Source organism: Oncorhynchus tshawytscha, linkage group LG13 (assembly GCF_018296145.1).
Source record: "Oncorhynchus tshawytscha isolate Ot180627B linkage group LG13, Otsh_v2.0, whole genome shotgun sequence".
NCBI classification, from domain to species: domain Eukaryota; kingdom Metazoa; phylum Chordata; class Actinopteri; order Salmoniformes; family Salmonidae; genus Oncorhynchus; species Oncorhynchus tshawytscha.
The window spans coordinates 93389928-93408808 of NC_056441.1; the positions used below are offsets into that span (position 1 = coordinate 93389928).

At 40.2% G+C, this 18881-nt stretch overlaps 1 protein-coding gene across 2 annotated transcripts in view; it reads right to left on the reverse strand.

Annotated features, from left to right (window-relative positions):
* Nucleotides 1-18165, reverse strand: part of zmp:0000001236 (mastermind-like protein 2) — a 64246-nt gene extending 46081 nt beyond the window's left edge. For both annotated transcript variants that reach the window (XM_042296543.1, XM_042296542.1), the window contains exon 1: nucleotides 17271-18165. In XM_042296543.1, the coding sequence (XP_042152477.1) occupies nucleotides 17271-18017 (747 nt within the window). In that variant the 5' untranslated portion in view covers nucleotides 18018-18165. The remainder of the gene's footprint in view (nucleotides 1-17270) is intronic.
* Nucleotides 18166-18881: the final 716 nt, after the last annotated feature.

The following is an 18881-nucleotide window of genomic DNA, read 5'->3' on the forward strand; positions in this document are numbered from 1 at the left end:
CCATTTGGGAAGCAAACCAAGAGAAGACGGAAGAAGAAAAATACCCAAACAATGTAGATTGACAAGGGATAGAACACCAGGAAACAGCTAGCTTTACACTGTTGTTCCTTACAGATTTACACAGCAGTGTGCCGAGCCCACCAACAAAGCCATCGCCATGAGCCAAACTGAGACCAGAAGAAACTGAGGAGTGATAAGCATGATACAGAGACAGGCTCTCTCCTTCTTTTTCTTCCTCACCCCCTCTCACTCTCTTTATCTCCCACTCACCCTCTCTCTCTCTTTGTCTCTACCTCTCCATCTCTCACTCCTCTCTGTCTCTACCTCTCCATCTCTCTCTCACCCCTCCCTCTCTATATTTGTTTCCACCTCTCCATCTCTCACCCCTCCCTCTCTCTCTCTCACCCCTCCCTCTCTATCTTTGTCTCTACCTCTCCATCTCTCACCCCTCTCTCTCTCTCTCTCACCCCTCCCTCTCTATCTCTCTGTCTCTACCTCTCCATCTCTCACCCCTCCCTCTCTCTCTCTCTCACCCCTCCCTCTCTATCTCTCTGTCTCTACCTCTCCATCTCTCACCCCTCCCTCTCTCTCTCTCTCTCTACCTCTCCATCTCTCTCTCACCCATCCCTCTCTATCTTTGTCTCCACCTCTCCATCTCTCACCCCTCCCTCTCTCTCTCTCTCTCTACCTCTCCATCTCTCTCTCACCCATCCCTCTCTATCTTTGTCTCCACCTCTCCATCTCTCACCCCTCCCTCTCTCTCTCACCCCCCCTCTCTATCTCTGTCTCTACCTCTCCATCTCTCACCCCTCCCTCTCTCTCTCTCACCTCTCTATCTTTGTCTCTACCTCCATCTCTCACCCCTCTCTATCTCTCTTTGTCTGTACCTCTCCATCTCTCACCCCTCTCTATCTCTCTTTGTGTCTACCTCTCCATCTCTCAACCCTCTCTATCTCTCTTTGTGTCTACCTCTCCATCTCGCACCCCTCTCTCTATCTCTTTGTCTCTACCTCTCCATCTCTATCTCTTTGTCTGTGTGAGCCATGTCTCTATATCAGCCCTGTATCTTGTTTTGGTAGCTGTTTTTAATGAAGAGATCATTGAAGAGATTCCCGATTGTTTTGTGTGTTTTTTTTTCACGCTGATCTAAACTTTGTTTGTACACAATGTCTCCGCCATCATTTCCTATGACCCCAAAAATATTCTGGACATCAGAACTGCCCTCCCAAGCACAAAGACAGTAACTGCTCATTTCTTCAAAAATTAGTTAATGTTATTTTTGTTGCATTACATACATGCTTAACCACGTGGACAAGTATCCTGCCTCTATTGTATTGAGTTCAGGAGAAAATGGGGGTCGTTTTAGCAGTAACTGCAAAAAGTTACTGTGAATACACGGTATAGTAACTGAACTTACTGTCTTTTACCTGTCTTTTACCTTGGTTTCAACCTGCCCTTGGCTGCAGTTACTGTCTTTTAGCTTTGGTTTCAACCTGCCCTTGGCTGCAGTTACTGTGTTTTAGCTTTGGTTTCAACCTGCCCTTGGCTGCAGTTACTGTCTTTTACCTTGGTTTCAACCTGCCCTTGGCTGCAGTTACTGTCTTTTAGCTTTGGTTTCAACCTGCCCTTGGCTGCAGTTACTGTGTTTTAGCTTTGGTTTCAACCTGCCCTTGGCTGCAGTTACTGTGTTTTACCTTGGTTTCATATCACTTTATTCTGATAGTGATGCAGTCAAACCTGTATGACACTGACTGACAGCTACACACACACACATTGCTAATCTAGGGATACAACACCATGGCACTGTATTCCCGGCAGAAAATGATGGTTGAACGGGCTCTGAAACGCCGACATCCAGACCCTGGTAAGAACTTGCTAGCTAAGTACATCTGACATCAATATTAATTAGCTAGCAAGTAAAGCGAGCATAGACAAACAATGCTACCTGCTCTCATAAGAGGAGATCTGCAATTGATACTAACTTCAATCTATTTGCCATAAAATGAATTATATTCTGAAATTTCATCTGATGGTTTCTTTGAATCACCATACATACACCATACACACCATTTCTAGCCAGTGAAAACCACCTACCTAAAACTGACGCGCCCAAAACCAAACCTACCTAGCTAGCATTAGCATGAAGCAATAGATTTGTGCTACATGTTCCCATGAGAGACGATCAGCACTTTATACTAGCTTGAATCTATTATACCTAGAATTAAAATAATCCCTATAGTTATATTCTGACATTCCATGGGTTATTTGAATCAGTAACATTACACACACCATACACACACACACACACACACACACACAGACAAACATACACACACACAGACACACACACACACAGCATTGCTCATCAATAATATATCTACTCACATGTTCAGGGTTTTTGGTTCTCTTTTCTATTCCACTGTCCCAGTCAGGAAAGTTAAAATCCCAAATTGTATCCATCACTTTGTTGGTGGTATATGCCATATCTTTGTTGGTGGTATATGTCATATGCCATATCTTTGTTGGTGGTATATGCCATATCTTTGTTGGTGGTATATGTCATATGTCATACCTTTGTTGGTGGTATATGCCATATCTTTGTTGGTGGTATATGTCATATGTCATATCTTTGTTGGTGGTATATGCCATATCTTTGTTGGTGGTATATGTCATATGTCATATCTTTGTTGGTGGTATATGTCATATCTTTGTTGGTGGTATATGCCATATCTTTGTTGGTGGTATATGCCATATCTTTGTTGGTGGTATATGCCATATCTTTGTTGGTGGTATATGTCATATGTCATATCTTTGTTGGTGGTATATGTCATATGCCATATCTTTGTTGGTGGTATATGTCATATGCCATATCTTTGTTGGTGGTATATGTCATACCTTTGTTGGTGGTATATGTCCTATCTTTGTTGGTGGTATATGTCATATCTTTGTTGGTGGTATATGTCATATCTTTGTTGGTGGTATATGTCATATGTCATACCTTTGTTGGTGGTATATGTCATATCTTTGTTGGTGGTATATGTCATACCTTTGTTGGTGGTATATGCCATATCTTTGTTGGTGGTATATGTCATATGTCATACCTTTGTTGGTGGTATATGTCATACCTTTGTTGGTGGTATATGCCATATCTTTGTTGGTGGTATATGTCATATGTCATACCTTTGTTGGTGGAATATGTCATATGCCATATCTTTGTTGGTGGTATATGTCATATCTTTGTTGGTGGTATATGTCATATCTTTGTTGGTGGTATATGTCATATGTCATACCTTTGTTGGTGGTATATGTCATATCTTTGTTGGTGGTATATGTCATATCTTTGTTGGTGGTATATGTCATATCTTTGTTGGTGGTATATGTCATATGTCATACCTTTGTTGGTGGTATATGTCATATGCCATATTGTTGGTGGTATATGTCTTTTTGTTGGTGGTATATGTCATATCTTTGTTGGTGGTATATGTCATATCTTTGTTGGTGGTATATGTCATATCTTTGTTGGTGGTATATGTCATACCTTTGTTGGTGGTATATGTCATACCTTTGTTGGTGGTATATGTCATATCTTTGTTGGTGGTATATGTCATACCTTTGTTGGTGGTATATGTCATATCTTTGTTGGTGGTATATGTCATACCTTTGTTGGTGGTATATGTCATACCTTTGTTGGTGGTATATGTCATACCTTTGTTGGTGGTATATGCCATATCTTTGTTGGTGGTATATGTCATATGCCATATCTTTGTTGGTGGTATATGTCATATACCTTTGTTGGTGGTATATGTCATATCTTTGTTGGTGGTATATGTCATATGTCATTTTTGTTGGTGGTATATGCCATATCTTTGTTGGTGGTATATGTCATATGTCATACCTTTGTTGGTGGTATATGTCATATCTTTGTTGGTGGTATATGTCATACCTTTGTTGGTGGTATATGTCATATGCCATATCTTTGTTGGTGGTATATGCCATATCTTTGTTGATGGTATATGTCATACCTTTGTTGTTGGTATATGTCATATCTTTGTTGGTGGTATATGTCATACCTTTGTTGGTGGTATATGTCATATCTTTGTTGGTGGTATATGTCATACCTTTGTGGTGGTATATGCCATATCTTTGTTGGTGGTATATGTCATATGTCATACCTTTGTTGGTGGTATATGTCATATGCCATATCTTTGTTGGTGGTATATGTCATATCTTTGTTGGTGGTATATGTCATATCTTTGTTGGTGGTATATGTCATATGTCATACCTTTGTTGGTGGTATATGTCACACCTTTGTTGGTGGTATATGTCATACCTTTGTTGGTGGTATATGTCATACCTTTGTTGGTGGTATATGTCATATCTTTGTTGGTGGTATATGTCATACCTTTGTTGGTGGTATATGTCATACCTTTGTTGGGGGTATATGTCATATGCCATATATTTGTTGGTGGTATATGTCATACCTTTGTTGGTGGTATTTGTCATACCTTTGTTGGTGGTATATGTCATATGTCATACCTTTGTTGGTGGTATATGCCATATCTTTGTTGGTGGTATATGTCATATGCCATATCTTTGTTGGTGGTATATGTCATACCTTTGTTGGTGGTATATGTCATATCTTTGTTGGTGGTATATGTCATATGTCATACCTTTGTTGGTGGTATATGTCATATCTTTGTTGGTGGTATATGTCATATGTCATACCTTTGTTGGTGGTATATGTCATATGTCATATCTTTGTTGGTGGTATATGTCATACCTTTGTTGGTGGTATATGTCATATGCCATATCTTTGTTGGTGGTATATGTCATACCTTTGTTGGTGGTATATGCCATATCTTGGTTGGTGGTATATGTCATATGCCATATCTTTGTTGGTGGTATATGTCATACCTTTGTTGGTGGTATATGCCATATCTTTGTTGGTGGTATATGTCATATGTCATACCTTTGTTGGTGGTATATGTCATACCTTTGTTGGTGGTATATGCCATATCTTTGTTGGTGGTATATGTCATATGTCATACCTTTGTTGGTGGTATATGTCATATGCCATATCTTTGTTGGTGGTATATGTCATATCTTTGTTGGTGGTATATGTCATATCTTTGTTGGTGGTATATGTCATATGTCATACCTTTGTTGGTGGTATATGTCATATGCCATATCTTTGTTGGTGGTATATGTCATATCTTTGTTGGTGGTATATGTCATATGTCATACTTTTGTTGGTGGTATATGTCATATGTCATACCTTTGTTGGTGGTATATGTCATATCTTTGTTGGTGGTATATGTCATATCTTTGTTGGTGGTATATGTCATACCTTTGTTGGTGGTATATGTCATACCTTTGTTGGTGGTATATGTCATATCTTTGTTGGTGGTATATGTCATACCTTTGTTGGTGGTATATGTCATACCTTTGTTGGTGGTATATGTCATATCTTTGTTGGTGGTATATGTCATACCTTTGTTGGTGGTATATGTCATACCTTTGTTGGTGGTATATGTCATACCTTTGTTGGTGGTATATGCCATATCTTTGTTAGTGGTATATGTCATATGCCATATCTTTGTTGGTGGTATATGTCATACCTTTGTTGGTGGTATATGTCATATCTTTGTTGGTGGTATATGTCATATGTCATACCTTTGTTGGTGGTATATGCCATATCTTTGTTGGTGGTATATGTCATATGTCATACCTTTGTTGGTGGTATATGTCATACCTTTGTTGGTGGTATATGTCATATGCCATATCTTTGTTGGTGGTATATGCCATATCTTTGTTGATGGTATATGTCATACCTTTGTTGTTGGTATATGTCATATCTTTGTTGGTGGTATATGTCATACCTTTGTTGGTGGTATATGTCATATCTTTGTTGGTGGTATATGTCATACCTTTGGTGGTGGTATATGCCATATCTTTGTTGGTGGTATATGTCATATGTCATACCTTTGTTGGTGGTATATGTCATATGCCATATCTTTGTTGGTGGTATATGTCATATCTTTGTTGGTGGTATATGTCATATCTTTGTTGGTGGTATATGTCATATGTCATACCTTTGTTGGTGGTATATGTCACACCTTTGTTGGTGGTATATGTCATACCTTTGTTGGTGGTATATGTCATATGTCATACCTTTGTTGGTGGTATATGTCATATCTTTGTTGGTGGTATATGTCATACCTTTGTTGGTGGTATATGTCATACCTTTGTTGGGGGTATATGTCATATGCCATATCTTTGTTGGTGGTATATGTCATACCTTTGTTGGTGGTATTTGTCATACCTTTGTTGGTGGTATATGTCATATGTCATACCTTTGTTGGTGGTATATGCCATATCTTTGTTGGTGGTATATGTCATATGCCATATCTTTGTTGGTGGTATATGTCATACCTTTGTTGGTGGTATATGTCATATCTTTGTTGGTGGTATATGTCATATGTCATACCTTTGTTGGTGGTATATGTCATATCTTTGTTGGTGGTATATGTCATATGTCATACCTTTGTTGGTGGTATATGTCATATGTCATATCTTTGTTGGTGGTATATGTCATACCTTTGTTGGTGGTATATGTCATATGCCATATCTTTGTTGGTGGTATATGTCATACCTTTGTTGGTGGTATATGCCATATCTTGTTGGTGGTATATGTCATATGCCATATCTTTGTTGGTGGTATATGTCATACCTTTGTTGGTGGTATATGTCATACCTTTGTTGGTGGTATATGTCATATGTCATATCTTTGTTGGTGGTATATGTCATATCTTTGTTGGTGGTATATGTCATATGTCATATGTTGGTGGTATATGTCATATCTTTGTTGGTGGTATATGTCATATGTCATACCTTTGTTGGTGGTATATGTCATATCTTTGTTGGTGGTATATGTCATATCTTTGTTGGTGGTATATATGTCATACCTGTGTTGGTGGTATATGTCATATCTTTGTTGGTGGTATATGTCATATGTCATACCTTTGTTGGTGGTATATGTCATATGTCATACCTGTGTTGGTGGTATATGTCATATGTCATTTTTGTTGGTGGTATATGTCATATGTCATATCTTTGTTGGTGGTATATGTCATACCTTTGTTGGTGGTATATGTCATATCTTTGTTGGTGGTATATGTCATACCTTTGTTGGTGGTATATGTCATATGTCATATCTTTGTTGGTGGTATATGTCATACCTTTGTTGGTGGTATATGTCATATGTCATTTGTTGGTGGTATATGTCATATCTTTGTTGGTGGTATATGTCATATCTTTGTTGGTGGTATATGTCATATGTCATACCTTTGTTGGTGGTATATGTCATATGTCATACCTTTGTTGGTGGTATATGTCATATGTCATATCTTTGTTGGTGGTATATGGCATATCTTTGTTGGTGGTATATGTCATATGTCATACCTTTGTTGGTGGTATATGTCATATGTCATATCTTTGTTGGTGGTATATGTCATATGTCATATCTTTGTTGGTGGTATATGTCATACCTTTGTTGGTGGTATATGTCATATGTCATATCTTTGTTGGTGGTATATGTCATATGTCATACCTTTGTTGGTGGTATATGTCATATCTTTGTTGGTGGTATATGTCATATGTCATACCTTTGTTGGTGGTATATGTCATATCTTTGTTGGTGGTATATGTCATATCTTTGTTGGTGGTATATGTCATATGTCATACCTGTGTTGGTGGTATATGTCATATCTTTGTTGGTGGTATATGTCATATGTCATACCTTTGTTGGTGGTATATGTCATATGTCATACCTGTGTTGGTGGTATATGTCATATCTTTGTTGGTGGTATATGTCATATGTCATATCTTTGTTGGTGGTATATGTCATATGTCATACCTTTGTTGGTGGTATATGTCATATCTTTGTTGGTGGTATATGTCATACCTTTGTTGGTGGTATATGTCATATGTCATATCTTTGTTGGTGGTATATGTCATACCTTTGTTGGTGGTATATGTCATATGTCATACCTTTGTTGGTGGTATATGTCATATCTTTGTTGGTGGTATATGTCATATCTTTGTTGGTGGTATATGTCATATGTCATACCTTTGTTGGTGGTATATGTCATATGTCATACCTTTGTTGGTGGTATATGTCATATGTCATATCTTTGTTGGTGGTATATGTCATACCTTTGTTGGTGGTATATGTCATATGTCATACCTTTGTTGGTGGTATATGTCATATGTCATATCTTTGTTGGTGGTATATGTCATATCTTTGTTGGTGGTATATGTCATATGTCATACCTTTGTTGGTGGTATATGTCATATGTCATATCTTTGTTGGTGGTATATGTCATATGTCATATCTTTGTTGGTGGTATATGTCATACCTTTGTTGGTGGTATATGTCATATGCCATATCTTTGTTGGTGGTATATGTCATATGTCACACCTTTGTTGGTGGTATATGTCATACCTTTGTTGGTGGTATATGTCATATGTCATACGTTTGTTGGTGGTATATGTCATACCTTTGTTGGTGGTATATGTCATATGTCATATCTTTGTTGGTGGTATATGTCATATGTCATACCTTTGTTGGTGGTATATGTCATATGTCATATCTTTGTTGGTGGTATATGTCATACCTTTGTTGGTGGTATATGTCATATGTCATATCTTAGTTGGTGGTATATGGCATATGTCATACCTTTGTTGGTGGTATATGTCATATCTTTGTTGGTGGTATATGTCATATCTTTGTTGGTGGTATATGTCATACCTTGTTTATGTCATACCTATGTCATATGTCATACCTTTGTTGGTGGTATATGTCATATGTCATACCTTTGTTGGTGGTATATGTCATATGTCATACCTTTGTTGGTGGTATATGTCATATCTTTGTTGGTGGTATATGTCATATGTCATATCTTTGTTGGTGGTACATGTCATATCTTTGTTGGTGGTATATGTCATACCTTTGTTGGTGGTATATGTCATATGTCATACCTTTGTTGGTGGTACATGTCATATCTTTGTTGGTGGTATATGTCATATGTCATATCTTTGTTGGTGGTATATGTCATATGTCACACCTTTGTTGGTGGTATATGTCACACCTTTGTTGGTGGTATATGTCATACCTTTGTTGGTGGTATATGTCATATGTCATACCTTTGTTGGTGGTATATGTCATATCTTTGTTGGTGGTATATGTCATACCTTTGTTGGTGGTATATGTCATACCTTTGTTGGTGGTATATGTCATATGCCATATCTTTGTTGGTGGTATATGTCATATCTTAGTTGGTGGTATATGTCATATGTCATATCTTTGTTGGTGGTATATGTCATATCTTTGTTGGTGGTATATGTCATATGTCACACCTTTGTTGGTGGTATATGTCATACCTTTGTTGGTGGTATATGTCATATGTCATACCTTTGTTGGTGGTATATGTCATATGTCATATGTCATACCTTTGTTGGTGGTATATGTCATATGTCATACCTTTGTTGGTGGTATATGTCATATCTTTGTTGGTGGTATATGTCATACCTTTGTTGGTGGTATATGTCATACCTTTGTTGGTGGTATATGTCATACCTTTGTTGGTGGTATATGTCATATGTAATACCTTTGTTGGTGGTATATGTCATATGTCATACCTTTGTTGGTGGTATATGTCATACCTTTGTTGGTGGTATATGTCATACCTTTGTTGGTGGTATATGTCATATGTCATACCTTTGTTGGTGGTATATGTCATATGTCATATCTTTGTTGGTGGTATATGCCATATCTTTGTTGGTGGTATATGTCATACCTTTGTTGGTGGTATATGTCATACCTTTGTTGGTGGTATATGTCATACCTTTGTTGGTGGTATATGTCATACCTTTGTTGGTGGTATATGTCATATGTCATACCTTTGTTGGTGGTATATGTCATATCTTTGTTGGTGGTATATGTCATATCTTTGTTGGTGGTATATGTCATACCTTTGTTGGTGGTATATGTCATATCTTTGTTGGTGGTATATGTCATACCTTTGTTGGTGGTATATGTCATACCTTTGTTGGTGGTATATGTCATATGTCATATCTTTGTTGGTGGTATATGTCATATGTCATACCTTTGTTGGTGGTATATGTCATATGTCATACCTTTGTTGGTGGTATATGTCATATGTCATACCTTTGTTGGTGGTATATGTCATATGTCATACCTTTGTTGGTGGTATAGGTCATACCTTTGTTGGTGGTATATGTCATATCTTTGTTGGTGGTATATGTCATATGTCATATGTCATACCTTTGTTGGTGGTATATGTCATACCTTTGTTGGTGGTATATGTCATATGTCATACCTTTGTTGGTGGTATATCTCATATGTCATACCTTTGTTGGTGGTATAGGTCATACCTTTGTTGGTGGTATATGTCATATCTTTGTTGGTGGTATATGTCATACCTTTGTTGGTGGTATATGTCATACCTTTGTTGGTGGTATATGTCATATCTTTGTTGGTGGTATATGTCATACCTTTGTTGGTGGTATATGTCATATGTCATACCTTTGTTGGTGGTATATGTCATATGTCATACCTTTGTTGGTGGTATATGTCATACCTTTGTTGGTGGTATATCCCATATGTCATACCTTTGTTGGTGGTATATGTCATATGTCATACCTTTGTTGGTGGTATATGTCATATCTTTGTTGGTGGTATATGTCATATCTTTGTTGGTGGTATATGTCATATCTTTGTTGGTGGTATATGTTATATCTTTGTTGGTGGTATATGTCATATCTTTGTTGGTGGTATATGTCATATCTTTGTTGGTGGTATATGTCATATCTTTGTTGGTGGTATATGTCATATCTTTGTTGGTGGTATATGTCATATCTTTGTTGGTGGTATATGTCATATCTTTGTTGGTGGTATATGTCATTAGCACAACAAGCTTTGACTTGCCAGCTCAAGGTGCCTGCTTCAGTGCTGTCATTACATGAACGCAGAACAGTTGTACATGACTTCCACCAATCCCTGTGGTCTAGATGACTAGTATCTATGCGGATCAAAGTTGCCATGTTGAGGGTGTATTAGGACAGTACAACCATGTCAACACTATTCCTGTCAATGTCCATCCATGCAACAAACATAAAAGTGGATTTGTAAATAAAGATGAACATTTAAGAGCCTTTTTGGGAGCAGGTATAAAATGAATAGATGAACTGAGTTATGACAGTGGAAATTATTATGTTTGCGCAAGATAAAATCAACATATTCTAGAATAATTGAAAAGGATTATGGGTATTATGTTTGCACACCAGAAAATGTCAGTATGAATTATTATCATCTGATTAGAATCATTAGGATGCATGTCCCTGATTACTTTCTCCAAGACTCCACCAATGGCTAAGCCATGTGGTCGCCAAATGCAAGAGGCAATGTACACAGAATCTTTTCAGAGGGTAGGCAAAATGAGATATGGGAAAAGTATTGGGAGATGAAGTATAAGGAGAAGAGGACACGGATCTTCCACACGGTGGCACAGCAATCTAAGAAAATAAAATCACTGTTGGAGCTGACAGGTCAACGCAGCAGGTCGTTTCTGTACCATCTTCCAAACCAGAGCGGTTCTGCACAACAGGTGTGCAACGTGTTTTTTCTGACAACATTGGGCTACCACCCAGAGAATGACAGGCTGACGATGGGCAAGTCAATCACCACCAAACTGATTCCACCAAAGGACCAGTGGGGCTTCAGCGAGCAAATTTAACATGAATCCTGCAACACATATAGTCCTTCCTTCCCCAAATCCGCCACTACAGACGACCCACATCGCCTCTGTCTCCCTACTGACGTCAATATTCAGTTCATGCATAATGACTACAAGGAGAATGTCACGTTCCCCAGTTTCTGTGTTGTGGGTTTGTGTAAATGTATGTGTGTATTTCAGCAAATGGCTTCTTGGATTCCCCCAAGCAGCTGATTGGTCAGCCCCAGAGATGCCAGCTGCGGTTACGAAACTTATCGCAAGACAGTAAAGTGAAGGAACATCAGCTTGGAGAGGAGGAGTGCTCTGTTTGGTGCAGGGTCATCACCTGAAGACGGAACACAGGGAGAACGAGGCCATGGAAACCCAAGCCTGCTGAGACAACAGCCAAGCAGCACCTGAATTCACTATCACCAACCTCGACTGTAGAAAATATGAGGAACATAAGAAGTCTGCAGGGGCAGAGCAGAAGCCATTACCAGACTGATGCACAGAAAGATTGGCCAGAGGACTGGTCTGTGAGGAGCATTGATATGCAAAAAGGTTATCATGCTCCCTCTCATGCCAGGTGTGAAAACAACATTGTTCACAAGGAGAATCGTTGCCTATCACAAGACATTCGCCACCATTGGAAAATGAGTCTCAAAATAAGAAGAAAACAATCTCAGTGGTATGAAGGAACTGCTGGTCGGAAGGCAGAGGAGAATACTTCATCTTACGTAACAGCACTGGAGAGTGAGAGAGATGTCAAGCATGCAGTGTATTGGGTGGATAACTGCACTTCTCAAAACAAAAACTGGTGCCTCCTAACATCACTGGGGAGTGTTGTCAATGCTGACTCAACTTTGATGCAGGACATCACCCTCAAGTTCTTCGAGCCAGGACACACCTTCATGAGTGCAGACAGTTTCCACCATGGCGTGGAACAGGAAATGAAAGCTCGACCTGGAGGTGTGGTGTACGACTTCCTCCATGTGGTCGCCACTTCCAAAGCAGGCAAGGTGGAGGTGGTGGAAATGAAAAAGGAAAACATCCTGGCATGGAAAGCTGGCCATTCCATAGTGTAGCTGAAGAAGGCAGCAGCTCCAACGCTGGCAGAGATCCAGGCGTGGATCCAGGAGCCTCTTCTACAAAGTCTCCCATGAAGAAAAGGACTTCACAGAGTTTGACTTCATCATGAAGAAAGTCACTCTAGAGACACTACGTACACAGGATAGAGGGATAGAAGAGTCCAAGTCACTCTAGAGACACCCTCCACACTACGTACACAGGATAGAGGGATAGAAGAGTCCAAGTCACTCTAGAGACACCCTCCACACTACGTACACAGGATAGAGGGATAGAAGAGTCCAAGTCACTCTAGAGACACCCTCCACACTACGTACACAGGATAGAGGGATAGAAGAGTCCAAGTCACTCTAGAGACACTACGTACACAGGATAGAGGGATAGAAGAGTCCAAGTCACTCTAGAGACACTACGTACACAGGATAGAGGGATAGAAGAGTCCAAGTCACTCTAGAGACACCCTCCACACTACGTACACAGGGTAGAGGGATAGAAGAGTCCAAGAAGATGGACATAATCACCAAGATGTGTCCTCCACCCTCCACACTACGTACACAGGATAGAGGGATAGAAGAGTCCAAGAAGATGGACATAATCACCAAGATGTGTCCTCCACCCTCCACACTACGTACACAGGATAGAGGGATAGAAGAGTCCAAGTCACTCTAGAGACACCCTCCACACTACGTACACAGGGTAGAGGGATAGAAGAGTCCAAGAAGATGGACAATCACCAAGATGTGTCCTCTGATGCCTGCACAATCAAAGGCAGTTCTGGAATGACTTTGCTTTGAACAGATGAGGAGTAATGTGGAGGAGCACTGAAGAAGATTGACTTAAAAATTAAATGTTACTAGTCAACATTTGATCAATTGTAGCTAAATGTCATTTGGGTCCTCTTATGAATATGAATATGTAAATATGTTTAAAATGTATTCTTAAATCTGTTATTGATTTATCCATTCAAAAGTGTCATTTGAAAAAATACAAATAAAATGTTTTTATTAGCAATCTCATGGTCATTTTTGATCATTCGTATTATCCTACGTCACACTTCCATCACGTTCCATCATTATATATTACACGACATGTAATTCAAACAACTGCAGTGCTGCTTTTCACATTTATTATAACAAGACATGGGCTACTTGTCAAACACAGTATGTAATGTGACTGACGCAGAACCTACATCTGTATGTAAATGGTATCTTAGTGGACGACACACAAAGGATGCAGTTGCAACTCTTTTACACTGTCAGTAATTACACTGCTCTTGTGTTAATGAGAAGTATAGTAAACTAACTAATGAAAATGGCAGATACTGCTCTTTGCTTTGGTATTACCCTGCAATTTATAACATATCATGCCAAGGAAGAAGGCAGGGACTGCCGTTTAAGGGTCAAAGGTCATGTCAGAGGTCAGGGTCAACATGAATAAAAAATGTACTCATAGTAAGGCAACAGATCATTACATCTCCAATGAGCTCCCTAAAATGAATTTGGCTGGACAATAAAATCAACTTTGAAGCCATTTTTCTCAGGTCCACTCTATGAGCAGTTTCTGCCTTTTAGCTTGGGAGGGAAGAGAAGAGGGAAGAGGGATCACTAACCTCGATTTGGATTAACATTTCTACTTTAATGAGTCGGAAACTATGGACTTCCTGCTTACTCCGGACCAGGAAGTGAAAGTGGTGGCAAAAGAGAGGCAGGATAGGAGGCATCCTGATGAGATTACGTCGGAGAGCAAATAGACCGACATTGCCCTCTGTTTGATTGGTGAACGTGTAGTCACTGGAGAATAAACTGGATGAGCTCCATCAGAGACTATCCTATTAATCACTGGAGAATAAACTGGATGAGCTCCATCAGAGACTATCCTATTAATCACTGGAGAATAAACTGGATGAGCTCCATCAGAGACTATCCTATTAATCACTGGAGAACAAACTGGATGAGCTCCATCAGAGACTATCCTATTAATCACTGGAGAATAAACTGGACGAGCTCCATCAGAGACTATCCTATTAATCACTGGAGAATAAACTGGACGAGCTCCATCAGAGACTATCCTATTAATCACTGGAGAATAAACTGGACACTCCATGGAGAATAAATCACTGGAGAACAAACTGGATGAGCTCCATCAGAGACTATCCTATTAATTCCTGGAGAATAAACTGGACGAGCTCCATCAGAGACTATCCTATTAATCACTGGAGAATAAACTGGATGAGCTCCATCAGAGACTATCCTATTAATCACTGGAGAATAAACTGGACGAGCTCCATCAGAGACTATCCTATTAATCACTGGAGAATAAACTGGATGAGCTCCATCAGAGACTATCCTATTAATCACTGGAGAATAAACTGGACGAGCTCCATCAGAGACTATCATATTAATCACTGGAGAATAAACTGGATGAGCTCCATCAGAGACTATCCTATTAATCACTGGTGAACAAACTGGACGAGCTCTGTTAGAGACTAAAGTAAAGATAAGGTTGTATCCTACGCATGTGACAAATAACATTTTATTTTATTTGAACTGTAAGTGCTGCTATTATCAAGTGGAAACGTCTAGGAGCAACAATGGCTCAGCCGCGAAGTGGTAGGCCACAAAAGCTCACAGAGAGCCGAGTGCTGAAGCGCGTAGCACCTAAAAATCGTCTGTCCTCGGTTACAACACTCACTACCGCGTTCCAAACAGCCTCTGGAAGCAGCGTCACAATAACCATTCATCAGGAGCTTCATGTAATGTGTTTCCATGGCCAAGCCACCGCACATACACTTAAGATCACCCTGCCCAATGCCAAGAGTGGCTTCACCAACTGGCAGGCCGACAGACAAATCTGGGTTTGGCAGAGGCCAGGAGAACGCTACCTGCCCCAATGCATAGTGCCAACTGTAAAGTTTGGTGGAGGAGGAATAATGATCTGGGGCTGTTTTTCATGATTGGGCCCCTTAGTTCCAGTGAAGGGAAATCTTAACGTTACAGCATACAATAACATTCTAGACGATTCTGTGCTCCAACTTTGTAGCAACAGTTTGGGGAAGGCCCTTTCCTGTTTCAGCATGACAATGCCCCCATGCAAAAAGCGAGGTCCATACAAAATGGTTTGTCGAGATCGGTGTGGAAGAACTTGACTGTCCTGCACAGAACCCTGACCCTGATATATGTATTAGATAGATCAAATCAAATCAAATTTTATTTGTCACATACACATGGTTAGCAGATGTTAATGTGAGTGTAGCGAAATGCTTGTGCTTCTAGTTCCGACAATGCAGTAATAACCAACAAGTAATCTAACTAACAATTCCAAAACTACTACCTTATACACACAAGTGTAAGGGGATAAAGAATATGTACATAAAGATATATGAATGAGTGATGGTACAGAGCAGCATAGGCAAGATGCAGTAGATGGTATCGAGTACAGTATATACATATGAGATGAGTATGTAAACCAAGTGGCATAGTTAAAGTGGCTAGTGATACATGTATTACATAAGGATGCAGTAGATGATATAGAGTACAGTATATACATATACATATGAGATGAATAATGTAGGGTATGTAAACATTATATTAAGTAGCATTGTTTAAAGTGGCTACTGATATATTTTACATCAATTCCCATTATTAAAGTGGCTGGAGTTGAGTCCGTGTGTTGGCAGCAGCCACTCAATGTTAGTGGTGGCTGTTTAACAGTCTGATGGCCTTGAGATAGAAGCTGTTTTTTATATATATGTATTAGATAGATATATGCATTAGATAGATATATGCATTAGATAGATATATGTATTAGATAGATATATGTATTAGATAGATATATGTATTAGATAGATATATGTATTAGATAGATATATGCATTAGATAGATTATGTATTAGATAGATATATGTATTAGATAGATATATGCATTAGATAGATATATGCATTAGATAGATATATGCATTAGATAGATATATGCATTAGATAGATATATGTATTAGATAGATATATGCATTAGATAGATATATGCATTAGATAGATATATGTATTAGATAGATATATGCATTAGATAGATATATGTATTAGATAGATATATGCATTAGATAGATATATGTATTAGATAGATATATGCATTAGATAGATATATGCATTAGATAGATATATGTATTAGATAGATATATGTATTAGATAGATATATGTATTAGATAGATATATGTATTAGATATATGTAACATACTTCAAACGCACTGATGTAGTCAACTCACGAAACCTTGAGTCTGAGTCGAGTCCCAAGTCCCTAGCGTTTAAGTCGAGTCAGAGTCCTGGGACTCAACCACACCGCAAGGATAGAATGCAAGTATCTATATTCTCCAAGTATTTATATAGGGGCTTATTACCTGTCGTTGTTGAGCCAGTTTAAAGTGGAGCCCAGGTCCAGCTCCATGCTGGCTGAGAGGGGTTCTCTGGGCCAGGGACTTGGGCTGCAAGTGAGGAGGCCCAGACATGGGCCGTTGCTGCTGTGGGTAGTTATGAACTGGGTGGTTTGTGTTCAAGTTCTGGGCTGAGGTGGACGGCTGTTGTTGTTGTTGATGGGCTGTAGTCTTACTCAGTGGACCTGCCATAGTGGAGGGTTGCTGGGATGCTTTGGGGCTGAAGTGGAGCATTGGTTTGTTGCTGAGCACCTTCATATCCAGGTGGCTGGAGGTGTTGTGTCCATTGGGCTTGAACAGACAGTTGTTTATGCCTTTACCCTGACTGTCCATGGAGGTCTGGGGGGTGATCCTCTGGCCCAATGAGGCCGGGTTGGAGAGCTTGTCCTGGGGGAAGGAGCTGGAGGAGGGCTGCGTGTTCCAACTGGTCCCTGGTCCTCCTCCCCCTCCAGCCTGAGCCTGTTGGTGTGGCTGTTGGTGGTGGAGCAGGGCTTGGGGATTGGGCTGCTGCTGGTTCTGGTTGGCTGCCATCTGCTTTAGCTGCTCTGCATGGGACACCTCAGGCCAGCCAGGGAGACCTCTGCTGGGGGGTCCAGCCAGCCCTGAGGGCCCCTGGCCTTGGCTCTTCTGGTTGGTGATGGGGGAGGAGCTGGACATGGTGAAGGAGGGACCAGTGGATGCCAGGGCGGAGCTGTGAGGAGCCACCATGGCCATGTGTCTGGCCGTAGTCTGGAGAGGAGTACTCTGTCTTGATGGGCTTCTCCAGGTGGGAGCAGAGGGTAGCCGCACTGCGCTCCAGATCCGCCAGGCCGAACGTATCGTCCTGCTTCAGCATCTTCTCAAACTCCTGGTCGTGCAGAGACGGGACGGTCTTGGTTAGCTCGTCGAACAGATCCTGAAGCTCCGGGTCGATCTGGCTGCTGAACACCATCATCTCAGTAGACCTCTGGCCGCAGGAAGTAACATGGTCTATAGGTTCCTTCTTCATCTCCTTCAGGGTCATGTTGATGAGGTCAGAGTTCATGACCCCATGGGGCATCATGTAGCTGCTGTTGTTGTTTTTCCTGTTTAGGGTGTGGCCTATGGACGATGCGTCGCCTCCCATGGACTGTGAGTTGAAGGAACAGGGCCCACCCAAACCGCCGCTGCCCCCCTCCAGACGGACACGTTTGAAGTCCAGCCCCGACGGCCCACAGGACAGGCCATTCTGTTGGGAGGAGTAGCCAGGAGTATGGCCCTCGATCTTCCTCCTCAGAGACCCTTGGAGCTGTGGAGAAAAAAGAAAACTCTATTGAAAAAACTGCTCACAGTCACATTATTTTAATTTCAGAATACAATAGTAATTTCAAGTGGTGGCATGTCTCATTTAGAGTGGTGGCATGTCTCATTTAGAGTGGTGACATGTCTCATTTAGAGTGGTGGCATGTCTCATTTAGAGTGGTGACATGTCTCATTTAGAGTGGTGACATGTCTCATTTAGAGTGGTGGCATGTCTCATTTAGAGTGGTGGCATGTCTCATTTAGAGTGGTGACATGTCTCATTTAGAGTGGTGACATGTCTCATTTAGAGTGGTGGCA